At 41.2% G+C, this 16,131-nt stretch overlaps 1 protein-coding gene across 1 annotated transcript in view; it reads left to right on the top strand.

Moving 5' to 3' along the window:
- Window positions 1–9,277, top strand: part of dmc1 (DNA meiotic recombinase 1) — a 190,276-nt gene extending 180,999 nt beyond the window's left edge. The window contains exon 14 of the mRNA XM_072588265.1: window positions 9,208–9,277. Coding sequence (XP_072444366.1) covers window positions 9,208–9,277 — 70 coding nt within the window. The remainder of the gene's footprint in view (window positions 1–9,207) is intronic.
- The last annotated feature ends 6,854 nt before the right edge of the window (window positions 9,278–16,131 follow it).

The raw sequence follows: 16,131 nt of genomic DNA, 5'->3' as shown, positions 1-16,131 counted from the left end.
ATGAATACTGTTTGCTTTAAAATGGATACTGCTGGCTCTCCCGATGTGGACCTTGCTCCACGGTAAACACGGGGCGGTTTATCACCCCCCTTCAATGCCATCCTTTACAGTTATCTGTTCTTTCTGGTCCAAAAAAGTTTTAATTCTGGTTGTGATGGCTCTTGGGTTTCCCAAATCGCCACCAGCTGTTTTAGTTTCACCAGGACCAGATCCTTCTGACAATAGACAATAAGTGCAGGAGTAGGCCATTCTGCCCTTCAAGCCAGCACCACCATTCATTATGATCATGGCTGATCATCCTCAATCAGTATCCTGTTCCTGCCTTATCCCCATAACCCTTGATTCCATTATCCTTAAGCGCTCTATCCAACTCTTTCTTGAAAGTATCCAGAGACTTGGCCTCCACAGCCTCCTGGGGCAGAGCATTCCACACACCCACCACTCTCTGGGTGAAGTAGTTTCTCCTCAACTCTGTACTAAGTGGCCTACCCCTTATTTTTAAACTGTGTCCTCTGGTTCGGGACTCACCCATCAGCGGAAACATGCTTCCTGCCTCCAGTGTATCCAATCCTTTAATACTCTTATACGTTTCAATCAGATCCCCTCTCAGCCTTCTAAACTCAAGGATATACAAGCCCAGTCACTCCAATCTTTCAGCGTAAGATAATCCCGCCATTCCGGAAATTGACCTCGTGAACCTACGCTGCACTCCCTCAATAGCCAGAATATCTTTCCTCAAATTTGAAGACCAAAACTGCGCACAATATTCCAGGTGCGGTCTCACCAGGGTCCTGTACAGCTGCAGAAAGACCTCTTTGCTTCTATACTCAATTCCTCTTGTTATGAAGGCCAGCATGCTATTAGCTTTCTTCACTGTCTGCTGTACCTGCATGCTTGCTTTCATTGACTGATGTACAAGAATACCCAGATCTCGTTGTACTGCCCCTTTACCTAACTTGACTCCATTTAGGAGTAATCTGCCTTCCTGTTCTTGCCACCAAAGTGGATAACCACACATTTATCCACATTAAACAGCATCTACCATGCATCCGTCCACTCACCTTGCCTGTCCAGGTCACCCTGTATTCTCCTAACATCCACCCTGCCACCCAGCTTTGTGTCATCAGCAAATTTGCTAATTCACCTATATCATTAATGTACATTGTAAAAAGCTGCGGCCCCAGCACTGATTCATGCGGCACAACACTGGTCACCGCCTGCCATTCCAACAGGGAGCCATTTATCACTACTCATTGTTTCCTGTCAGCCAACCAATTTTCAATCCATGTCAGTATTTTGCCCCCAATACCATGTGCCCTAATTTTGCTCACTAACCTCCTATGCGGGACTTTATCAAAAGCTTTCTGAAAGTCCAGATATACTACATCCACTGGATCTCCCTTGCCCATCTTCAGAGTTACACCCTCAAAAAATTCCAGAAGATTAGTCAAGCATGATTTCGCCTTCATAAATCCATGCTGACTCTGACCTATTCTGTTACTGCTATCCAGATGTGTTATAATTTTGTCCTTTATAATTGACTCTAGCATTGTTCCCACCACTGAGTTCAGACTAACTGGTCTATAACTGCATCCAAAGTCTGATATTGCCAGGAGTGACTGGAAGTGTGTCCAGAAAATTTAAAACCATTAGAGACTCTTCCAATGGTGGTACTATCTGCAGTGTATCTGCCAGTGGGAGGCGGCTAAATGCACATGCATTTGTTACTTGCCCTCATGGACATGTTCCAATTTGTAATTGTCTGCTCTTAGTATTAGAGCCCACCAGTGGTAACTGAACCAGCTGTCATTTCAGTGATCATAGAAACACTCTAACAAATTTCACTTTGGACTCCAGCACTTAAGATTGCACAAGACCTCGTCTAGGCTGAGAACATATACCTGGGAACCTTTACAGATTAAGATTGAGAAGCAGTTAGTTCAGTTGACACTAATTGTAATAAAAAGCTTCATGGGATAAAATTGATTCAGAAAGATTCACTTAGATTGGCTCTTGATCGGCTGCAGATGCCTTAAACTGCCTTCCATTGGCAGATATGCCACCAGTAGTACCACCACCGGTAATGGTATTAAAATTTCCGGACTTATTTCCAGTCGTAGCTGACAGTATCAGATATTGGACACAGAAGGATTTGGTCCTGGCAAAACTGATTCAGCTGGTGATGATGGAGGAAACCAAACTGCCATCATAAACAGAATTAAAACCCTTTTGGTCCCAGCGAGATCAGATGTCAGTAGATGATGGCATATTATTAAGTGGAGCAAGAGAGATTGTCCCGAGTAAAGATTACCATCAGATACAGGCTGAGATCCACCAGGATCATCCAGGGGTTTCCAAAATGAAGATGTTGGCAAGAGGCTATGTCTGATGGCCAAGTCTGGATGCACAGTTGTGTTGGTGGGGCAGTGCCCAGAGTGTCAACAAGGACAAAATTACCACCCAGCAGCTCCCCCACATTTGTGGGAATGACCGGGTAAACCCTGATTTGATTATACGTCAACTATGCGGGTCCTTTCATGGGCTCAATGTTCTTGGTCATTGTGGGTGCCCATTCAAAGTGGTTGGATGTGCATAAAGTTCATTCATCAAACATAGAGGCGAGGATAGAAAAACTATGGTCATCTTTTGTAATACTTGGAGGGTCACAGATAATGGACCATCTTTTACCAGCAGGAAATTTAAATATTTCCTAAAGTCAAAGGGCATTCGGCATGTTCGGACAGCACCATATCATCCATCATCCAATGGTCTGGCAGAAAGAGCAGTCCAAATTTAGAAGGCAAACTTAAATAAACAGCTTACATCTACACACAATACCAAACTGTCCCAGTTGATTATAGAACCACTGCTCATGTAACTACATGGATAGCTCCAGCACACTTATTGAGAGGGCAGTGGAGGCCCAGTCTATGGATTAATTTAAGAAAGAGTTGGATAGGGCTCTCAAGGATTGTGGAATCAAGGGTTATGGAGATAAGGCAGGAACAGGATACTGATTAAGGATGATCAGCCATGATCATATTGAATGGTGGTGCAGGCTCAAAGGGCAGAATGGTCTACTCCTGCACCTATTGTCTATTGTCTATTGATGGGGAGAAGACACTGCACCAGCGTAAACCTGATATTCCCAGACCTCAGGGTGGGAGGGTGTGATAGAAGACCAATGCCAGCCACATGCCTACTCAACGTGAGAGAGACAGTTTATGTCAGGGTGTGAAATTTGGTGTTGAAACTACAGAAATGGTCCTGCATGGGTATGAGATCAGATTGACACAAGGCCAGGTCCCATGACAAACATGTGAAACAGCCCTGAACAAACATGTGGATCACATGAAAATGACTACCTTGCAAATGAGGCAAGAGAAAAACATACCTGGCTCCTCAGAAAGGCTGTCATGAGGTCTCACCCTCCGTCTAGTATCGAAGAAACCTCAGAGTCTGAGACAGATGCAGCCTTGATACTGTTAGTGCCTGAAGAAGAGGGGGAGTTTCTCCCAAGATGCTTGGGCACAAGAAACAGGCTATGGTCCAGTACATGCCGCCCATATCTGAGTCAACGTCAGAGAAGCCAGACCTGGGGAAGCCAGATGAAGCTACAAGAGAAATTACAGGCTGACATCTCTGAACTTAGTGGGGGAAGGATGTAATAATTGGAAAGAGGTTGGCCAGGTGGACCTCCTTGAATATGAGATTCCTGATTAGGGCCATTAACCTGAACCAATCAGGGAGCCCTGGCTGATAAGTATAAACAAGGATCTCAGAGTGTCTCCTTATTCTAGAGACTAGCACTGAGCTGTCTAGTCAGAGTCCATACAAATAAAGGGTGCTTTGGTGACAGCCTGGCAGTTATTTCCTACTCTCAATCTCTAAAGGCTCCTTAGAATAGGTTCTCAGTCTAGCCAAGGTCTTGCACAAATGTAAAGGGTAGAGCCCAGAGAGAAGTTTGTTAAAAACTGATACAACTGACCAGTACTAACCTCCATTAGAGCCAGATAACCATTTAACCAAACATTTATTTTAATTGGCTCTGATCTTGACGTTGCTGAGCAGTTTAGCTATTCTAAGCCAAATGTAGGTGGACTTTACATGTATGAACTCTCCTTGATACCCTCCAGGATACTAACCTATGAGTTATCTTACTCAATTTAGGTCTAGTAAGACTTCTCTCTCAAGTCTGCATACCAGCAGCAACCGCAATGGTTTGCTGGCCCAGATCATGAAGAAAATGTTTAATGGTTTGACTGAGGCTTGGTTTTGTTTTGTTGTGGAGTTGCCTATAGTGCCTCTTTCATGATATGTCCTGAATGAGGCTGTGCAATTGCCTGCACTCCAGTGGTGTTCCCCAAGCCCAGTTGGACTGGCAAGGGTGTCTACATCCATCGGAATACCCGGCAACTCTTATGGTCTACTTGCTGCATTTTTCAATGATAAAGCCACTTGTGGTGCCGGTTTGAAATCCAGTTGGGGTTTGCATAGTTTCATTATTAATTCCATATACCAAACTGTCTCTAACATATCATATAGAGTTAAACCAAAGTCACAGGTTTCTGCCAGTTGTCTTAGTCTAGTCAAACATCCTGATGTGAATTCCCCTGGTTCTCAAATAGCCATGTGAAAACCATAGTCTCTCAGAATTAGAGAAGGCTTGGGTTCATAACATTCTTTAACTATGTTGGTCCATCCTTGAAAGGTTTTAGTATATGGTGCCTCAGGGAAAATGTGACTCCTAATAACTGGCTGTCTGGAGAATTACCTGTTGCTTTTTTGTCTGCTACAATGTCATTTACCTGGAAAAAATAACATATTCTTTCCATGTACTGGAGCCAGTCCTCAATGGCAGAGTCAAACAAGTCAAGCTTCCCAAACAAAGACATGATGTAAGAAATGCTTCCCCCATTACAAAGAAGACTGCTGCGAGTGAGTTTCTTCAGGTCCATGCTTTATTTTTGTTGCCATTGAAATTCTTTCAAAGAGGCCAGTATCCCGTAACCAAGTCATCCTTTATTTACTATCGGAGAATTGAGCCCAATTGAAAATAGGGAAAATAATTTAAAATAGGGAAAATACAATGGTCTTGATAATCAAGTAATCCACTTACAATGATGATAATATCAAAGCAGTTATCAGAAGGATAACTAGATACAATGAAGCATCCTGGCAGCATCAATCAGTTCTTAATGGGATCAAGAGATTCCAGCTCTCTTTGAGGGGAGGTGAGAAGGTCCCTTTTCTTGACAGTAAGGTTGCTCTCCCATGAGAGGGGTATTCTGGTGCCTCTCCGTCTAACCTGTCCTTTGTGTGGCTGGTATCACTGGGGTATGAGACTGCTGTTAGGGCTTTGGGACAGCTGTGCTTATTGGGTCCAGGAAGCCTATTGTCAGTTTGCCTTGGGAAGTGTATTCCCTGGTCTGTGAGTTACTATGGTCATGTCTGGCTTCCCTTGTCAGCCTGTTTGGTCAATGCTGAGGCATTCTGGGTGTTTCTTGTATGGTTTGGACAGGTTTGATTTTCTGCTTTCTGTGTGGCCATGCTGTGGGTAGGCAGGGTGGTAGATCTTTTCCCACATTTACACATAAGTGATCCCTGACTTTAGTCTGCCTCTGCCGAGTCAGCTCTCAGAGTGGCAATATCTCTGACACTCTCCTCTTTTTTTTTTCTTTTCTTTTTTTGTAGTGCTTGTTTTTCCCCAGCACCCCATGTTGTATGTGTGCAGGTGAGCATCTGCAGTCCTTTTTTTCTCCCCCACACTACCACCTAACTGCAGTAGTGCTTATTATTTTTTCCCCCAGCACCCTTGTTGTGTGTGCACGCCCCTCTTTTTTTTTCCTGTTTATATATTTTTTTATTTTATTAACCAAATTACAAAACACAGTTTACAAAAAACAGTTAACATTTACAGCTGTTTACAACAGCAATTTTACAAGGGAGAGGAGCAGCAAAGCTAGGCACCAAACCCTACCATTCAAACAGTTTATAGGGAGAGGAGGACAAACCCCAAATCCCAGTTCCACATATAAAGGTCAGCGACAATGACATTTGTACATAAAAGCCAACCCAGTTACATAAACAGTGTACAATACAGACCCAGCAAGTCCCCGTCCCTCCCACCTTCCGGCCACTCTAAGACAGCCCGCCCTATGTACCTTCCGGCTCTCGGTCCACCCCATGCCCCTTCCAGTTCTCGGTCTGCCCTGACACACCTACGCCCCTCTTTTATCTGTCACCCAGGGTTCCCTGATTGGTCCAGATTATTAGCCCCAATCAGGGAACCTATATTTTATGAAATCCAGTTGGCTGACATCATTATAATCACTAGACCCACATGGAATAAACACAACTGTCTTTGTTGAAATGACTAATTTTGTCTGAAGAAATCAAAACCAGGCAAGTAAGACATCATCAAGAAATTTGCATGCCCTATTTTAATTCACACTTACATGATAATTTCAAATGTGCTGAGATGTCAGTTTCACATGCCAGTTAGCCAGCTTGGAAATATAAAGGAGTTCGACTTCGGAATATACATTGAAAATCTAACTGAAAATTGAGTTGTCAACAAGAACTGGAAGACTCTTGCTCTACCTCGCTGCCTTTCTCTCATTATCTTGGAAAACAGAGTCTCAATAAATGCAAATTAAGAAACTACCATTTAATAATAATTCAAAGGTATCACTAACTTTGTTGCTACTAAAGATGTCAATCAACAATTAAATAACTATAGTCTCAGGTTCTAACACCTCCAAAATTCTAATAGCTCTTTAAACATTACCACCTTCATTCTCTCTGTCTCCCTGTAACAGTATACCAGATACATGCCCTTTCAAACTTATTACTTTTGTTTGCGTATGAGTTTGATGTCATATTTTATTAGTATTTCCTTAGGATTAGTAGGTATTAAAATTCTTCTTTCTTTCACACAAGAAAACTTGAAATTACTTCCTTCATTTTTCTAGCAAACTGACTACATTTTAATTTAAAATGTAAATTACATACTATGTTTTAATTTAAAACGTGCTCAAAAGAAGCAGAAATATTTATTGTGACCAGTGGAGGGGGAATTAAAAAGAGGGGAACCAATTCACATGTATTTATCTGAGGAGCAAGAGTAGCCCTCTCCTGGCCTACCATTTCCTCAACTCACCACACCCCGTTCCCTGCTGAACAGCACTTCCTATTGCCTTACCTTGCCTAACATATATACTGTCAGGAGCACTACCAACAACACAGGAGGGAAAGGAGGATGGAAAAGTATGAAATAAAAATAATACATTCAAATACACACACAGATCTCACTTCCCAAAAATTGGTAATGCTTGTTTGTTTCCTCTTTTCAACCTTAAGAGCTTCATTTAGCTTCTTCACTAAGAGTGGGCGGATACACATCTGAAGCTTATCATTTCACCTAAGGGGAAGCTAGATACTGTAATTAAATGAAAGAAGAAAGATTATGATATATTGGTGGCATAACAACTACTGACAGAAACTGCCAAAAAAAAATTTCAGGGTGAAACATCAGCAGACAATGATGCAAGGACCAACTTTCAGTAGTGTACACACATGAACAAATGAATTAGCAGTAAGAGTTGGCCATTTGACCCCTCTGGTCTGCTGCAACGTTTATCTACAGCAGATCTGATGTTGGACCTCCATAACATTTGACTCCCTTGTCAATTAAGAATATATATAACTCATGATTAAAAATGTTCTCTGGCCCTGCCTCTACTGCTGTCTGGAGAAGAGAATTCCACAGATCATTGACATGCTGAGAGAAAAATAATTCTCTGAGAGACCCTTTTTAAATTGGTTTCCCTGGTTCTATTTCAGCACGAACCCGATCAAGTCCTGGATGTAGGTTTACTCGCTGAGCTGAAAGGTTCATTTTCTGACATTTCATCACCATACTAAGTAACATCATCAGTGAGCCTTCGAATGAAGCACTGGTGGCATGGCCCACTTTCTATTTATGTGTTTAAGTTTCTTTGGGTTGGTGATGCCATTTCCTGTGGTGATGTCATTTCCTGTTCTTTTTCTCAGAGGGTGGTAAATAGGGTTCAAGTCAATGTAATTGTTGATAGAGTTCTGGTTGGAATGCCATGCTTCTGGGAATTGTTGTGCATATCTCTGTTTGGCTTGTCCTAAGATGGATGTGTTTTGCAAAAATACTTTGCAAGAACTGTAACAAACACTACATTGGACAAACAAGCAGAAAACTTGCCACCAGGATACATGAACATCAACTAGCCACAAAAAGACATGACCCACTCTCACTAGTATTCTTACATATAGATGAGGAAGGACACCACTTCGACTGAGACAACACATCCAACCTAGGACAAGAGACATGCACAAGAATTCCTAAAGGCATGGCATTTCAGTGGAAATTCTATCAACAAACACATTGACTTGGATTCCATTTACCACCCCCTGAGAAAAAGAACAGGAAATGACATTACTACAGGAGATGACATACCATATGGTGACGAAATGTCTGAAAATGAATCTTCCAGCTCAGCAAGCAAACCTACATCAGGAACCTCAACCTGAGCTAGAAATCTTCTCAAAACTCCCTTTTAAGTCCCTTCAGGATCTTTTTTCAATGTGATTTTTCTAAATGCCAATGGATACAGGCCCAACCTGTCCAAACTTTCTTCATTAGATAATACCTTCATCGAATAATTAGGTTGAATTAAACTTCTCTGAACTGTGTTTAATGCCAATAAATTCTTTCTTAAGTAAGGAGACCAAAACTACACAATACTCTACATATGGTCTCAGAACACCCTGTAAAATTGTAGTAAAATTTCCCTATTTTATATTCCATTACCCTTGCAATGAATGACAACATTCTATTTGCCTCCGTAACCATTTACTGCACCTTCATACTAACCCTTTGTGATTCATTTACCAAGTCAACTAGGTTCCTCTGTGCCACAGTTTGGCAATTTTACTCAATTTCAATAATACATCATTTTCTATTCACATTTTGTCTCATACTCCATCTGCAAATATTTTGCCCACTTTTTTAGCCTATCACTTACATGACATACCATAACATGACTGATAAATCGAGATGAAAACAATTGAAAGGAGGGTTGGGCAGAAACAAAAATAGTCTATATTTATGTTGAAAATTGGATGCAATTCTGGTTTGGTGTTGCTTCTAACTTTTTTTTTACTTGCTTTCAGCCCAGACTTACCAGAGAATGAAGCTACATTCTCCATCACTACTGGAGGAATTAGTGATGCCAAAGAGTGACACATCTAAAATGGAGATGGCCAGAAGTATCAGATTTTCCTTAGTATTTATTACTTGCTTTAGAAATGCAGAAGGTCAGAGGTTCTTATTGATTCATTAACATATAAAGAATTGTAAGGTTAAAGATATTGCTCAATTATTGGGATACGTTGCAATGTGTGTTATGATATCCTGATAATTATCACTTGTGGTTTCCACAAGTTGGCCACTTTGCTGTAGCACAGAAGGGCTCCCAGTGCCTGTGGAACTGAGCTGGCGTAGCAGAAAACATGAGAAACCTATCTCGCAGAACCTACTTGTCTTGTAGTGTTGCACATAGTGAGTTCAAAGTGGTTAGAGGATGATAGTTAATTTGTCCAGGGTATGAAGGTAGAATTCAGCTCCCATATTAAAATCCTATTACTGTCATTTTTACGATTCTACTTTGATTTAACTTGTTGCTAAAGAGTGAAACGTGCTGTACATAGTGGGGAAGCAGACGTTGGTTGTAGTGCAGGCTGAGGAAACTGAGGGTGTACAACATCACCACTGGAGAAAGAGTTATAGGGTTGACAAAGAGTTTTCATTTTATACAAGAACACAATAATAATTATTTAATATAATTTATTTAAATAGAAATATAATATCTAAAAGTCTTGTACATAATACTGCGTTCTTAGGTCACTTATCTCCTGTAAACTTTCCTTATCACATTCTCAGTCCGGCTGAGTGGAATGCAATGAGAAATCCATTAGAAAACATACAATATATGTTATGCAAACCTACATCTGCTACAAAATTAAATCCTGTAATAGTGAACTACCTACCAATTTTCAAGTGGCTATTATACACTCTGTCAATGTCATAACCCGACATTGTAGTATTCGTGTAAATAATAGACATGATGCTGTGTATTACTTAAAGTAAACTACCTGAAAGTGAAGTAAAAGCTATACTTGATCCCAAGGGTCTGATGATCAGATGATCTCAAAGTGTATGAACGTCAGTTTAGTCAATCCTTTGACTGGATTATGGAGTTGTGATTCACTCATAGACTCCTATTCCCAAGGATTCTTACACTCAATATACTGGAGGGCTGTCTCATTGTTTTCAACTTGAATAGTGGTCATGCAGGTAATAGAGTTCAAAGAAAACAAAAGCTAATCTTGCTTGTAAATTAGACAGGCAGGAGGCTGGAAGAACACAGCAAGCCAGGCCCCGCCCATTCCCCCCCCAACTCCCTTCTCAGCCCCTCCCCCTCCCTTCCACTGCTCTCTGCCCACCAACCAAATTAATTCCTCCCATTGACCTTCCTGCCTGTTTTCACTTATCCCCACTTCACCACCCTGTTCCTGCCACACCCTTTATCTGCAGCTCCCCCCGCCCCCCCCCCCCCCCCACACACACACTGCAGTCCTGAAAGCTGCTTAGCTTGCTGTGTTCTTCCAGCCTCCTGCCTGTCTATTTTGGATTCCAACATCTGCAGTTTTTCTGTCTCTATTCTTGTTTGTAACAGCATGTAACAGATCCCAGATTCCTGTATACCCTCTGAATGCCATGTTGTTTATGTTGTTTCTTGGGATTGCTTTCTTGTGTCAAATAGAGCATGGTCAATGACCTTTCTCCATTGCCGAGTTGCATGGCACACGTACAGCACACTGTAATGCTTAAGTCAAGGAAAACTGACAAGGCCTCTTTGAACTCTTTGTTTTCTTTCCTAAAACTTGATGTTTTCAAAAGTACGGTCAGAAAAGAGTTGCTTTCAAAATGTTGAGTTTTTGAAGATCTTGTGCAATTGGACAGCGTTTTAAGATGAATAGTGAATTTTTGAATGAGTGAAGTGTTTTATGTAATTTGTTCCTGTGGGTTTGTTAGCATAATAAAACAGATCAGAAATAATAATCTTTTCAACTGTTTTACAAGATATTGTATCTGCTATCTGTGATGTTAAAAAGATATAATTTTTACATAATTGATATTTCATTGTTTTCTATTACCTATGACATTGCACACCCAATTACTTCATTTTCTACAAGAACACAATAATAATTATTTAATATAATTTATTTAAATAGAAATATAATATCTTGTCCTGTAATTACTTGTCCTGTCCTCTGGAGTTAATGGAACATACTTCAGGAACACAAAAAAGACCTTTGAGCCAAATTAAAAATCCATTCATTTGTATTTTCATATTTCATTATCTGCATCCAAGATTATAACCTTCTGTTTGTTCTCACCTTTAAATACATCAATACTAATTGCTTCACATCAACCACTCTCTGTGATAGTGAGTTGCACATTGTCACCACTCTTGGGTTAAAGAACTTTCATCTAAATTCCCCATTGGATTTATTAATGACTATCTAATATAAGTAGGCTCTAATTGTGCTCTTCTCCAAACCAGGAAACATTCTTTCTATATTTAACTCTGTTAAAAGTATTTAATTTTCAATGGATCTGTCAGGTCATCCATTTGCATTTTATTAAGGAGATCCAACTGCCAATCCTTTCCCGATGTAAGCACCCGGCATTTCTGGTTTGATTGTACGTCTTCTCTGCAACCTTACCAGCACCTTTTTAAGTATTCTTTTTGCAAACTGGTAACCAGAAGTGCACATGGTACTCTAAATGTTGTCCATTCTGTTACTGGTTTGGTGTTAATTTCTCTACTTTTCAATTCTATCCCTTTTTTATATCCATTTTAATGTGTAGCACAGTATTTTTTGTTTTTATCCTTTGAGATTAATTTTGTCTACTCCACCTGGATGTTCACCTTTCAAGTAATACATGCCATTATTATGTCAAAGGGAATGGAGTATAAAAATAATGAGTTCTTCCTAAAACTATACAAGACACTGTCATACCACAACTAGCATACTTAAATGAAGAAAAATACACTGGCATTGGAGGCAGTGAAGATCTGTTTCACTAGGTTGATCCCAGGTGTGGAGGGATTTTCATTTGAGGAGAGGGCTTTTACTCATTAGAATTTAGGAGAATGAGAGGAGACGTTAACGAAATATTTGAGATTTTTAGGGGAGCTTGACAAAATAATGTGGAGAACTGATTGTCCTTATGGGAGAGTTCAGGTCTCAGATTAAGGAATCATCCATTTAAGACAAAAATGGTAGAGAATCTGTGGAATTCTTTGCCACAGAGGAACACCAAAGCTGAAAGAGGCAGATTTTCAATCAGTGAGGGAATTAAGGGTTACGGGGTAAAGACAAGGAGTTGTGGATTATCAGATCAACTGTGATCTCAATGAATGGCAGAGCACTAGATGGACTGAATAGACTACTTCTCCTATGTCATAAAGATGTACAGCATGGAAACAGACCCTTCGGTCCAACCCGTCCATGCCGACCAGATATCCCAATTCTGTCCCACCTGCCAGCACCCGGCCCATATCCCTCCAAACCCTTCCTATTCATGTACCCATCCAAATGCCTCTTAAATGTTGCAATTGTACCAGCCTCCACCACTTCCTCTGGCAGCTCATTCCATACCCGTACCACTCTCTGTGTTAAAAAGTTGCCCTTTAAGTCTCTTTTTTATCTTTCCCCTCTCACCCTAAACATATGCCCTCTAGTTCTGGACTCCCTGACCTCCGGGAAAAGACTTTGCCTATTTATCCTATCCATGCCCCTCATAATTTTGTAAACCTCTATAAGGACACCACTCAGCCTCTGACGCTCCAGGAAAAACAGCCCCAACCTGTTCAGCCTCTCTCTATAGCTCAACCCTGGCAACATCCTTGTAAAACTTTTCTGAACCCTTTCAAGTTTCACAACATCTTTCCATAAGAAGGAGACCAGAATTGCACGCAATATTCCAACAGTGGCCAAACCAATGTCCTGTACAGCCGCAACATGACTTCCCAACTCCTGTACTCAATACTCTGACCAATAAAAGAAAGCATACCAAACGCCTTCTTCACTATCCTATCTACCTGCGACTCCACTTTCAAGGAGCGGCACGGTGGCACAGTGGTTAGCACTGCTGCCTCACAGCGCTGGAGACCCGGGTTCAATTCCCGCCTCAGGCGACTGACTGTGTGGAGTTTGCACGTTCTCCCCGTGTCTGTGTGGGTTTCCGCCGGGTGCTCCGGTTTCCTCCCACAGTCCAAAGATGTGCAGGTCAGGTGAATTGGCCATGCTAAATTGCCCGTAGTGTTAGGTAAGGGGTTGATGTAGATGTAGGGGTATGGGTGGGTACGCTTCGGCAGGGCGCTGTGGACTTGTTGGGCCAAAGGGCCTGTTTCCACACTGTAAGTAATCTAATCTAATCTAAACTGCACTCCAAGGTCTCTTTTTTCAACAACACTCCCTTACCATTAAGTGTATAACTCCTGTTAAGGTTTGCTTTCCCAAAATGCAGCACCTCACATTTCTCTGAATTAAACTCCATCTGCCACTTCTCAGCCCATTGGCCCATCTGGTCAAGATCCTGTTGTAATCTGAGGTAATCCTCTTCACTGTCCACTACACCTCCAATTTTGGTGTCATCTGCAAACTTACTAACTGTACCTCTTGTGCTCGCATCCAAATCATTTATGTAAATGACAAAAAGTAGAGGACACAGCACCGATCCTTGTGGCACTCCACTGGTCACAGGCCTCCAGTCTGAAAAGCAACCCTCCACCATCACCTTTCTACCTTTGAGCCAGTTCTGTATCCAAATGGCTAGTTCTCCCTGTATTCCATGAGATCTAACCTTACTAATCAGTCTCCCATGGGGAACTTTGGCAAATGCCTTACTGAAGTCCATATTATCACATCTACCGCTCTGCCTTCATCAATCCTCTTTGTTACTTCTTCAAAAAACTCAATCGAATTTAAAATCACACAACACCAGGTTATAGTCCAACAGGTTTAATTGACAATCACCTAATGAAGGAGCGTCGCTCTGAAAGCTAGTGTGCTTCCAATTAAACCTGTTGGACTATAATCTGGTGTTGTGTGATTTTTAACTTTGTACACCCCAGTCCGACACTGGCATCTCCAAATCAATCAAGTTTGTGAGACATGATTTCCCACGCACAAAGCCATGTTGACTATTCCTAATCAGTCCTTGTCTTTCCAAATACATGTACATCCTGTCCCTCAGGATTCCCTCCAACAACTTGCACACCACAAAGGTCAGGCTCACTGGTCTATAGTTCCCTGGCTTGTCCTTACCGCCCTGCTTTTTTAAAATCAATATTTTTATTAGAAATTGAACATTTTTACAAGTTTACAAAAATAAACAAAACTCTCAAGTACAAACATTGATATACAATTTAATCTTAAATATATAATAACCAAAATTTAACAAAAGAAAAATACAGAGAAAAATAAACAAAACTCAGCTAACTACTAATCTAACCTACAACTAACCAGAGTGTATATTTAAGTCTCTTACATTATTCAAATAAGAGAAAGAAAAAATAAACAGCGGAATACATAGAAATTGGGTAGTGAGATGCATACTCGGAATGTGTTAACACCAAATGTAACAAAACCCGTATTCGTGCGGGATTCCTCTCCTAAGGGGCCCTGGACCAGCCAGGTTTGTAATCTCAATTAAATAAAAGCCCTTGTTAGGATAGCCGAAATATCTGTATTCATATAATTCAAGAAGGGCTGCCATATTTTATAAAATAATTCGGTCTTTCGGTGCACCATATTTGTAAGGAGGTCAAGGGGAATACATTCCATAATTAATCTGTGCCAATTTGAAAGTCCAGGGGGACCCTCAGCCACCCAGTTTACCAAAATATTTTTCCTTGCGCAGAAAGAGAGAATAGAAAATAGTCTCTTCCCATGCACGTCCAGGGAGAATAAGTTCGAAAAGACCAAAAGGAGAGATACGGGGTCCACTTTAATTTCCGTTCCTAAAATTTCTGTCAGGGCACTTGCCAGTATATACGAATCTTATGACAGGTCCATAGACAATGTACAAGAGTGCCCACCTCTCCTTACCGCCCTTCTTAAATAGTGACACCACGTTTGCCAACTTCCAGTCTTCCGGCACCCAGCAATCACTTCTCTAGCTTCCCACAGAGTCCTCGGGTACACCTAATTAGGTCCTGGGGATTTATCCACCTTTCCCAGTTTCAAGACATCCAGCATTTCCTCCTCTGTAATCTGGACATTTTGCAAGATGCACCATCTATTTCCCTACAGTTTATATCTTCCATGTCCTTTTCCACAGTAAATACTGATGCAAAATACTCCTTCAGTATCTCCCCCATTATCTGCGGCTCCACACAACGGCCACCTTGCTGATCTTTGAGCGGCCCTATTCTTTCCCTAGTTACCCTTTTGTCCTTAATGTACTTGTAAAACCCTTTGGATTCTGCTTAGTTCTATTTGCCAAAGCTATCTCATGTCCCCTTTTTGCCCTCCTGATTTCCCTCTTAAGTATACTTAAGGATTCACTCGATCTATCTAACCTTACATATGCTTCCTTCTTTTTCTTAACCAAACCCTCAATTTCTTTAGTCATCCAGCGTTCCCTATACCTACCAGCCTTTCCTTTCACCCTGACAGGAATATACTTTCTCTGGATTCTCGTTATCTCATTTCTGAAAGCTTCCCATTTTCCAGCCGTCCCTTTACCTGCAAACATCTGCCCCCAATCAGCTTTCGAAAGTTCTTGCCTAATACTGTCAAAATTGGCCTTTTTCCAATTTAGAACTTCAACTTTTAGATCTGGTCTATCCTTTTCCATCACTATTTTAAATCTAATAGAATAATGGTAGCTGGCCCCAAAGTACTCCCCCACTGACACCTCAGTCACCTACCCTGCCTTATTTCCCAAGAGTAGGTCAAGTTTTGCACCTTCTCTAATAGGTACATACACATACTGAATCAGAAGATTGTCTTGTACGC

Source organism: Chiloscyllium punctatum, chromosome 18, assembly GCF_047496795.1.
Source record: "Chiloscyllium punctatum isolate Juve2018m chromosome 18, sChiPun1.3, whole genome shotgun sequence".
Taxonomy (NCBI): Eukaryota; Metazoa; Chordata; class Chondrichthyes; order Orectolobiformes; family Hemiscylliidae; genus Chiloscyllium; species Chiloscyllium punctatum.
This window is presented reverse-complemented; position numbering and strand designations above follow the sequence as displayed.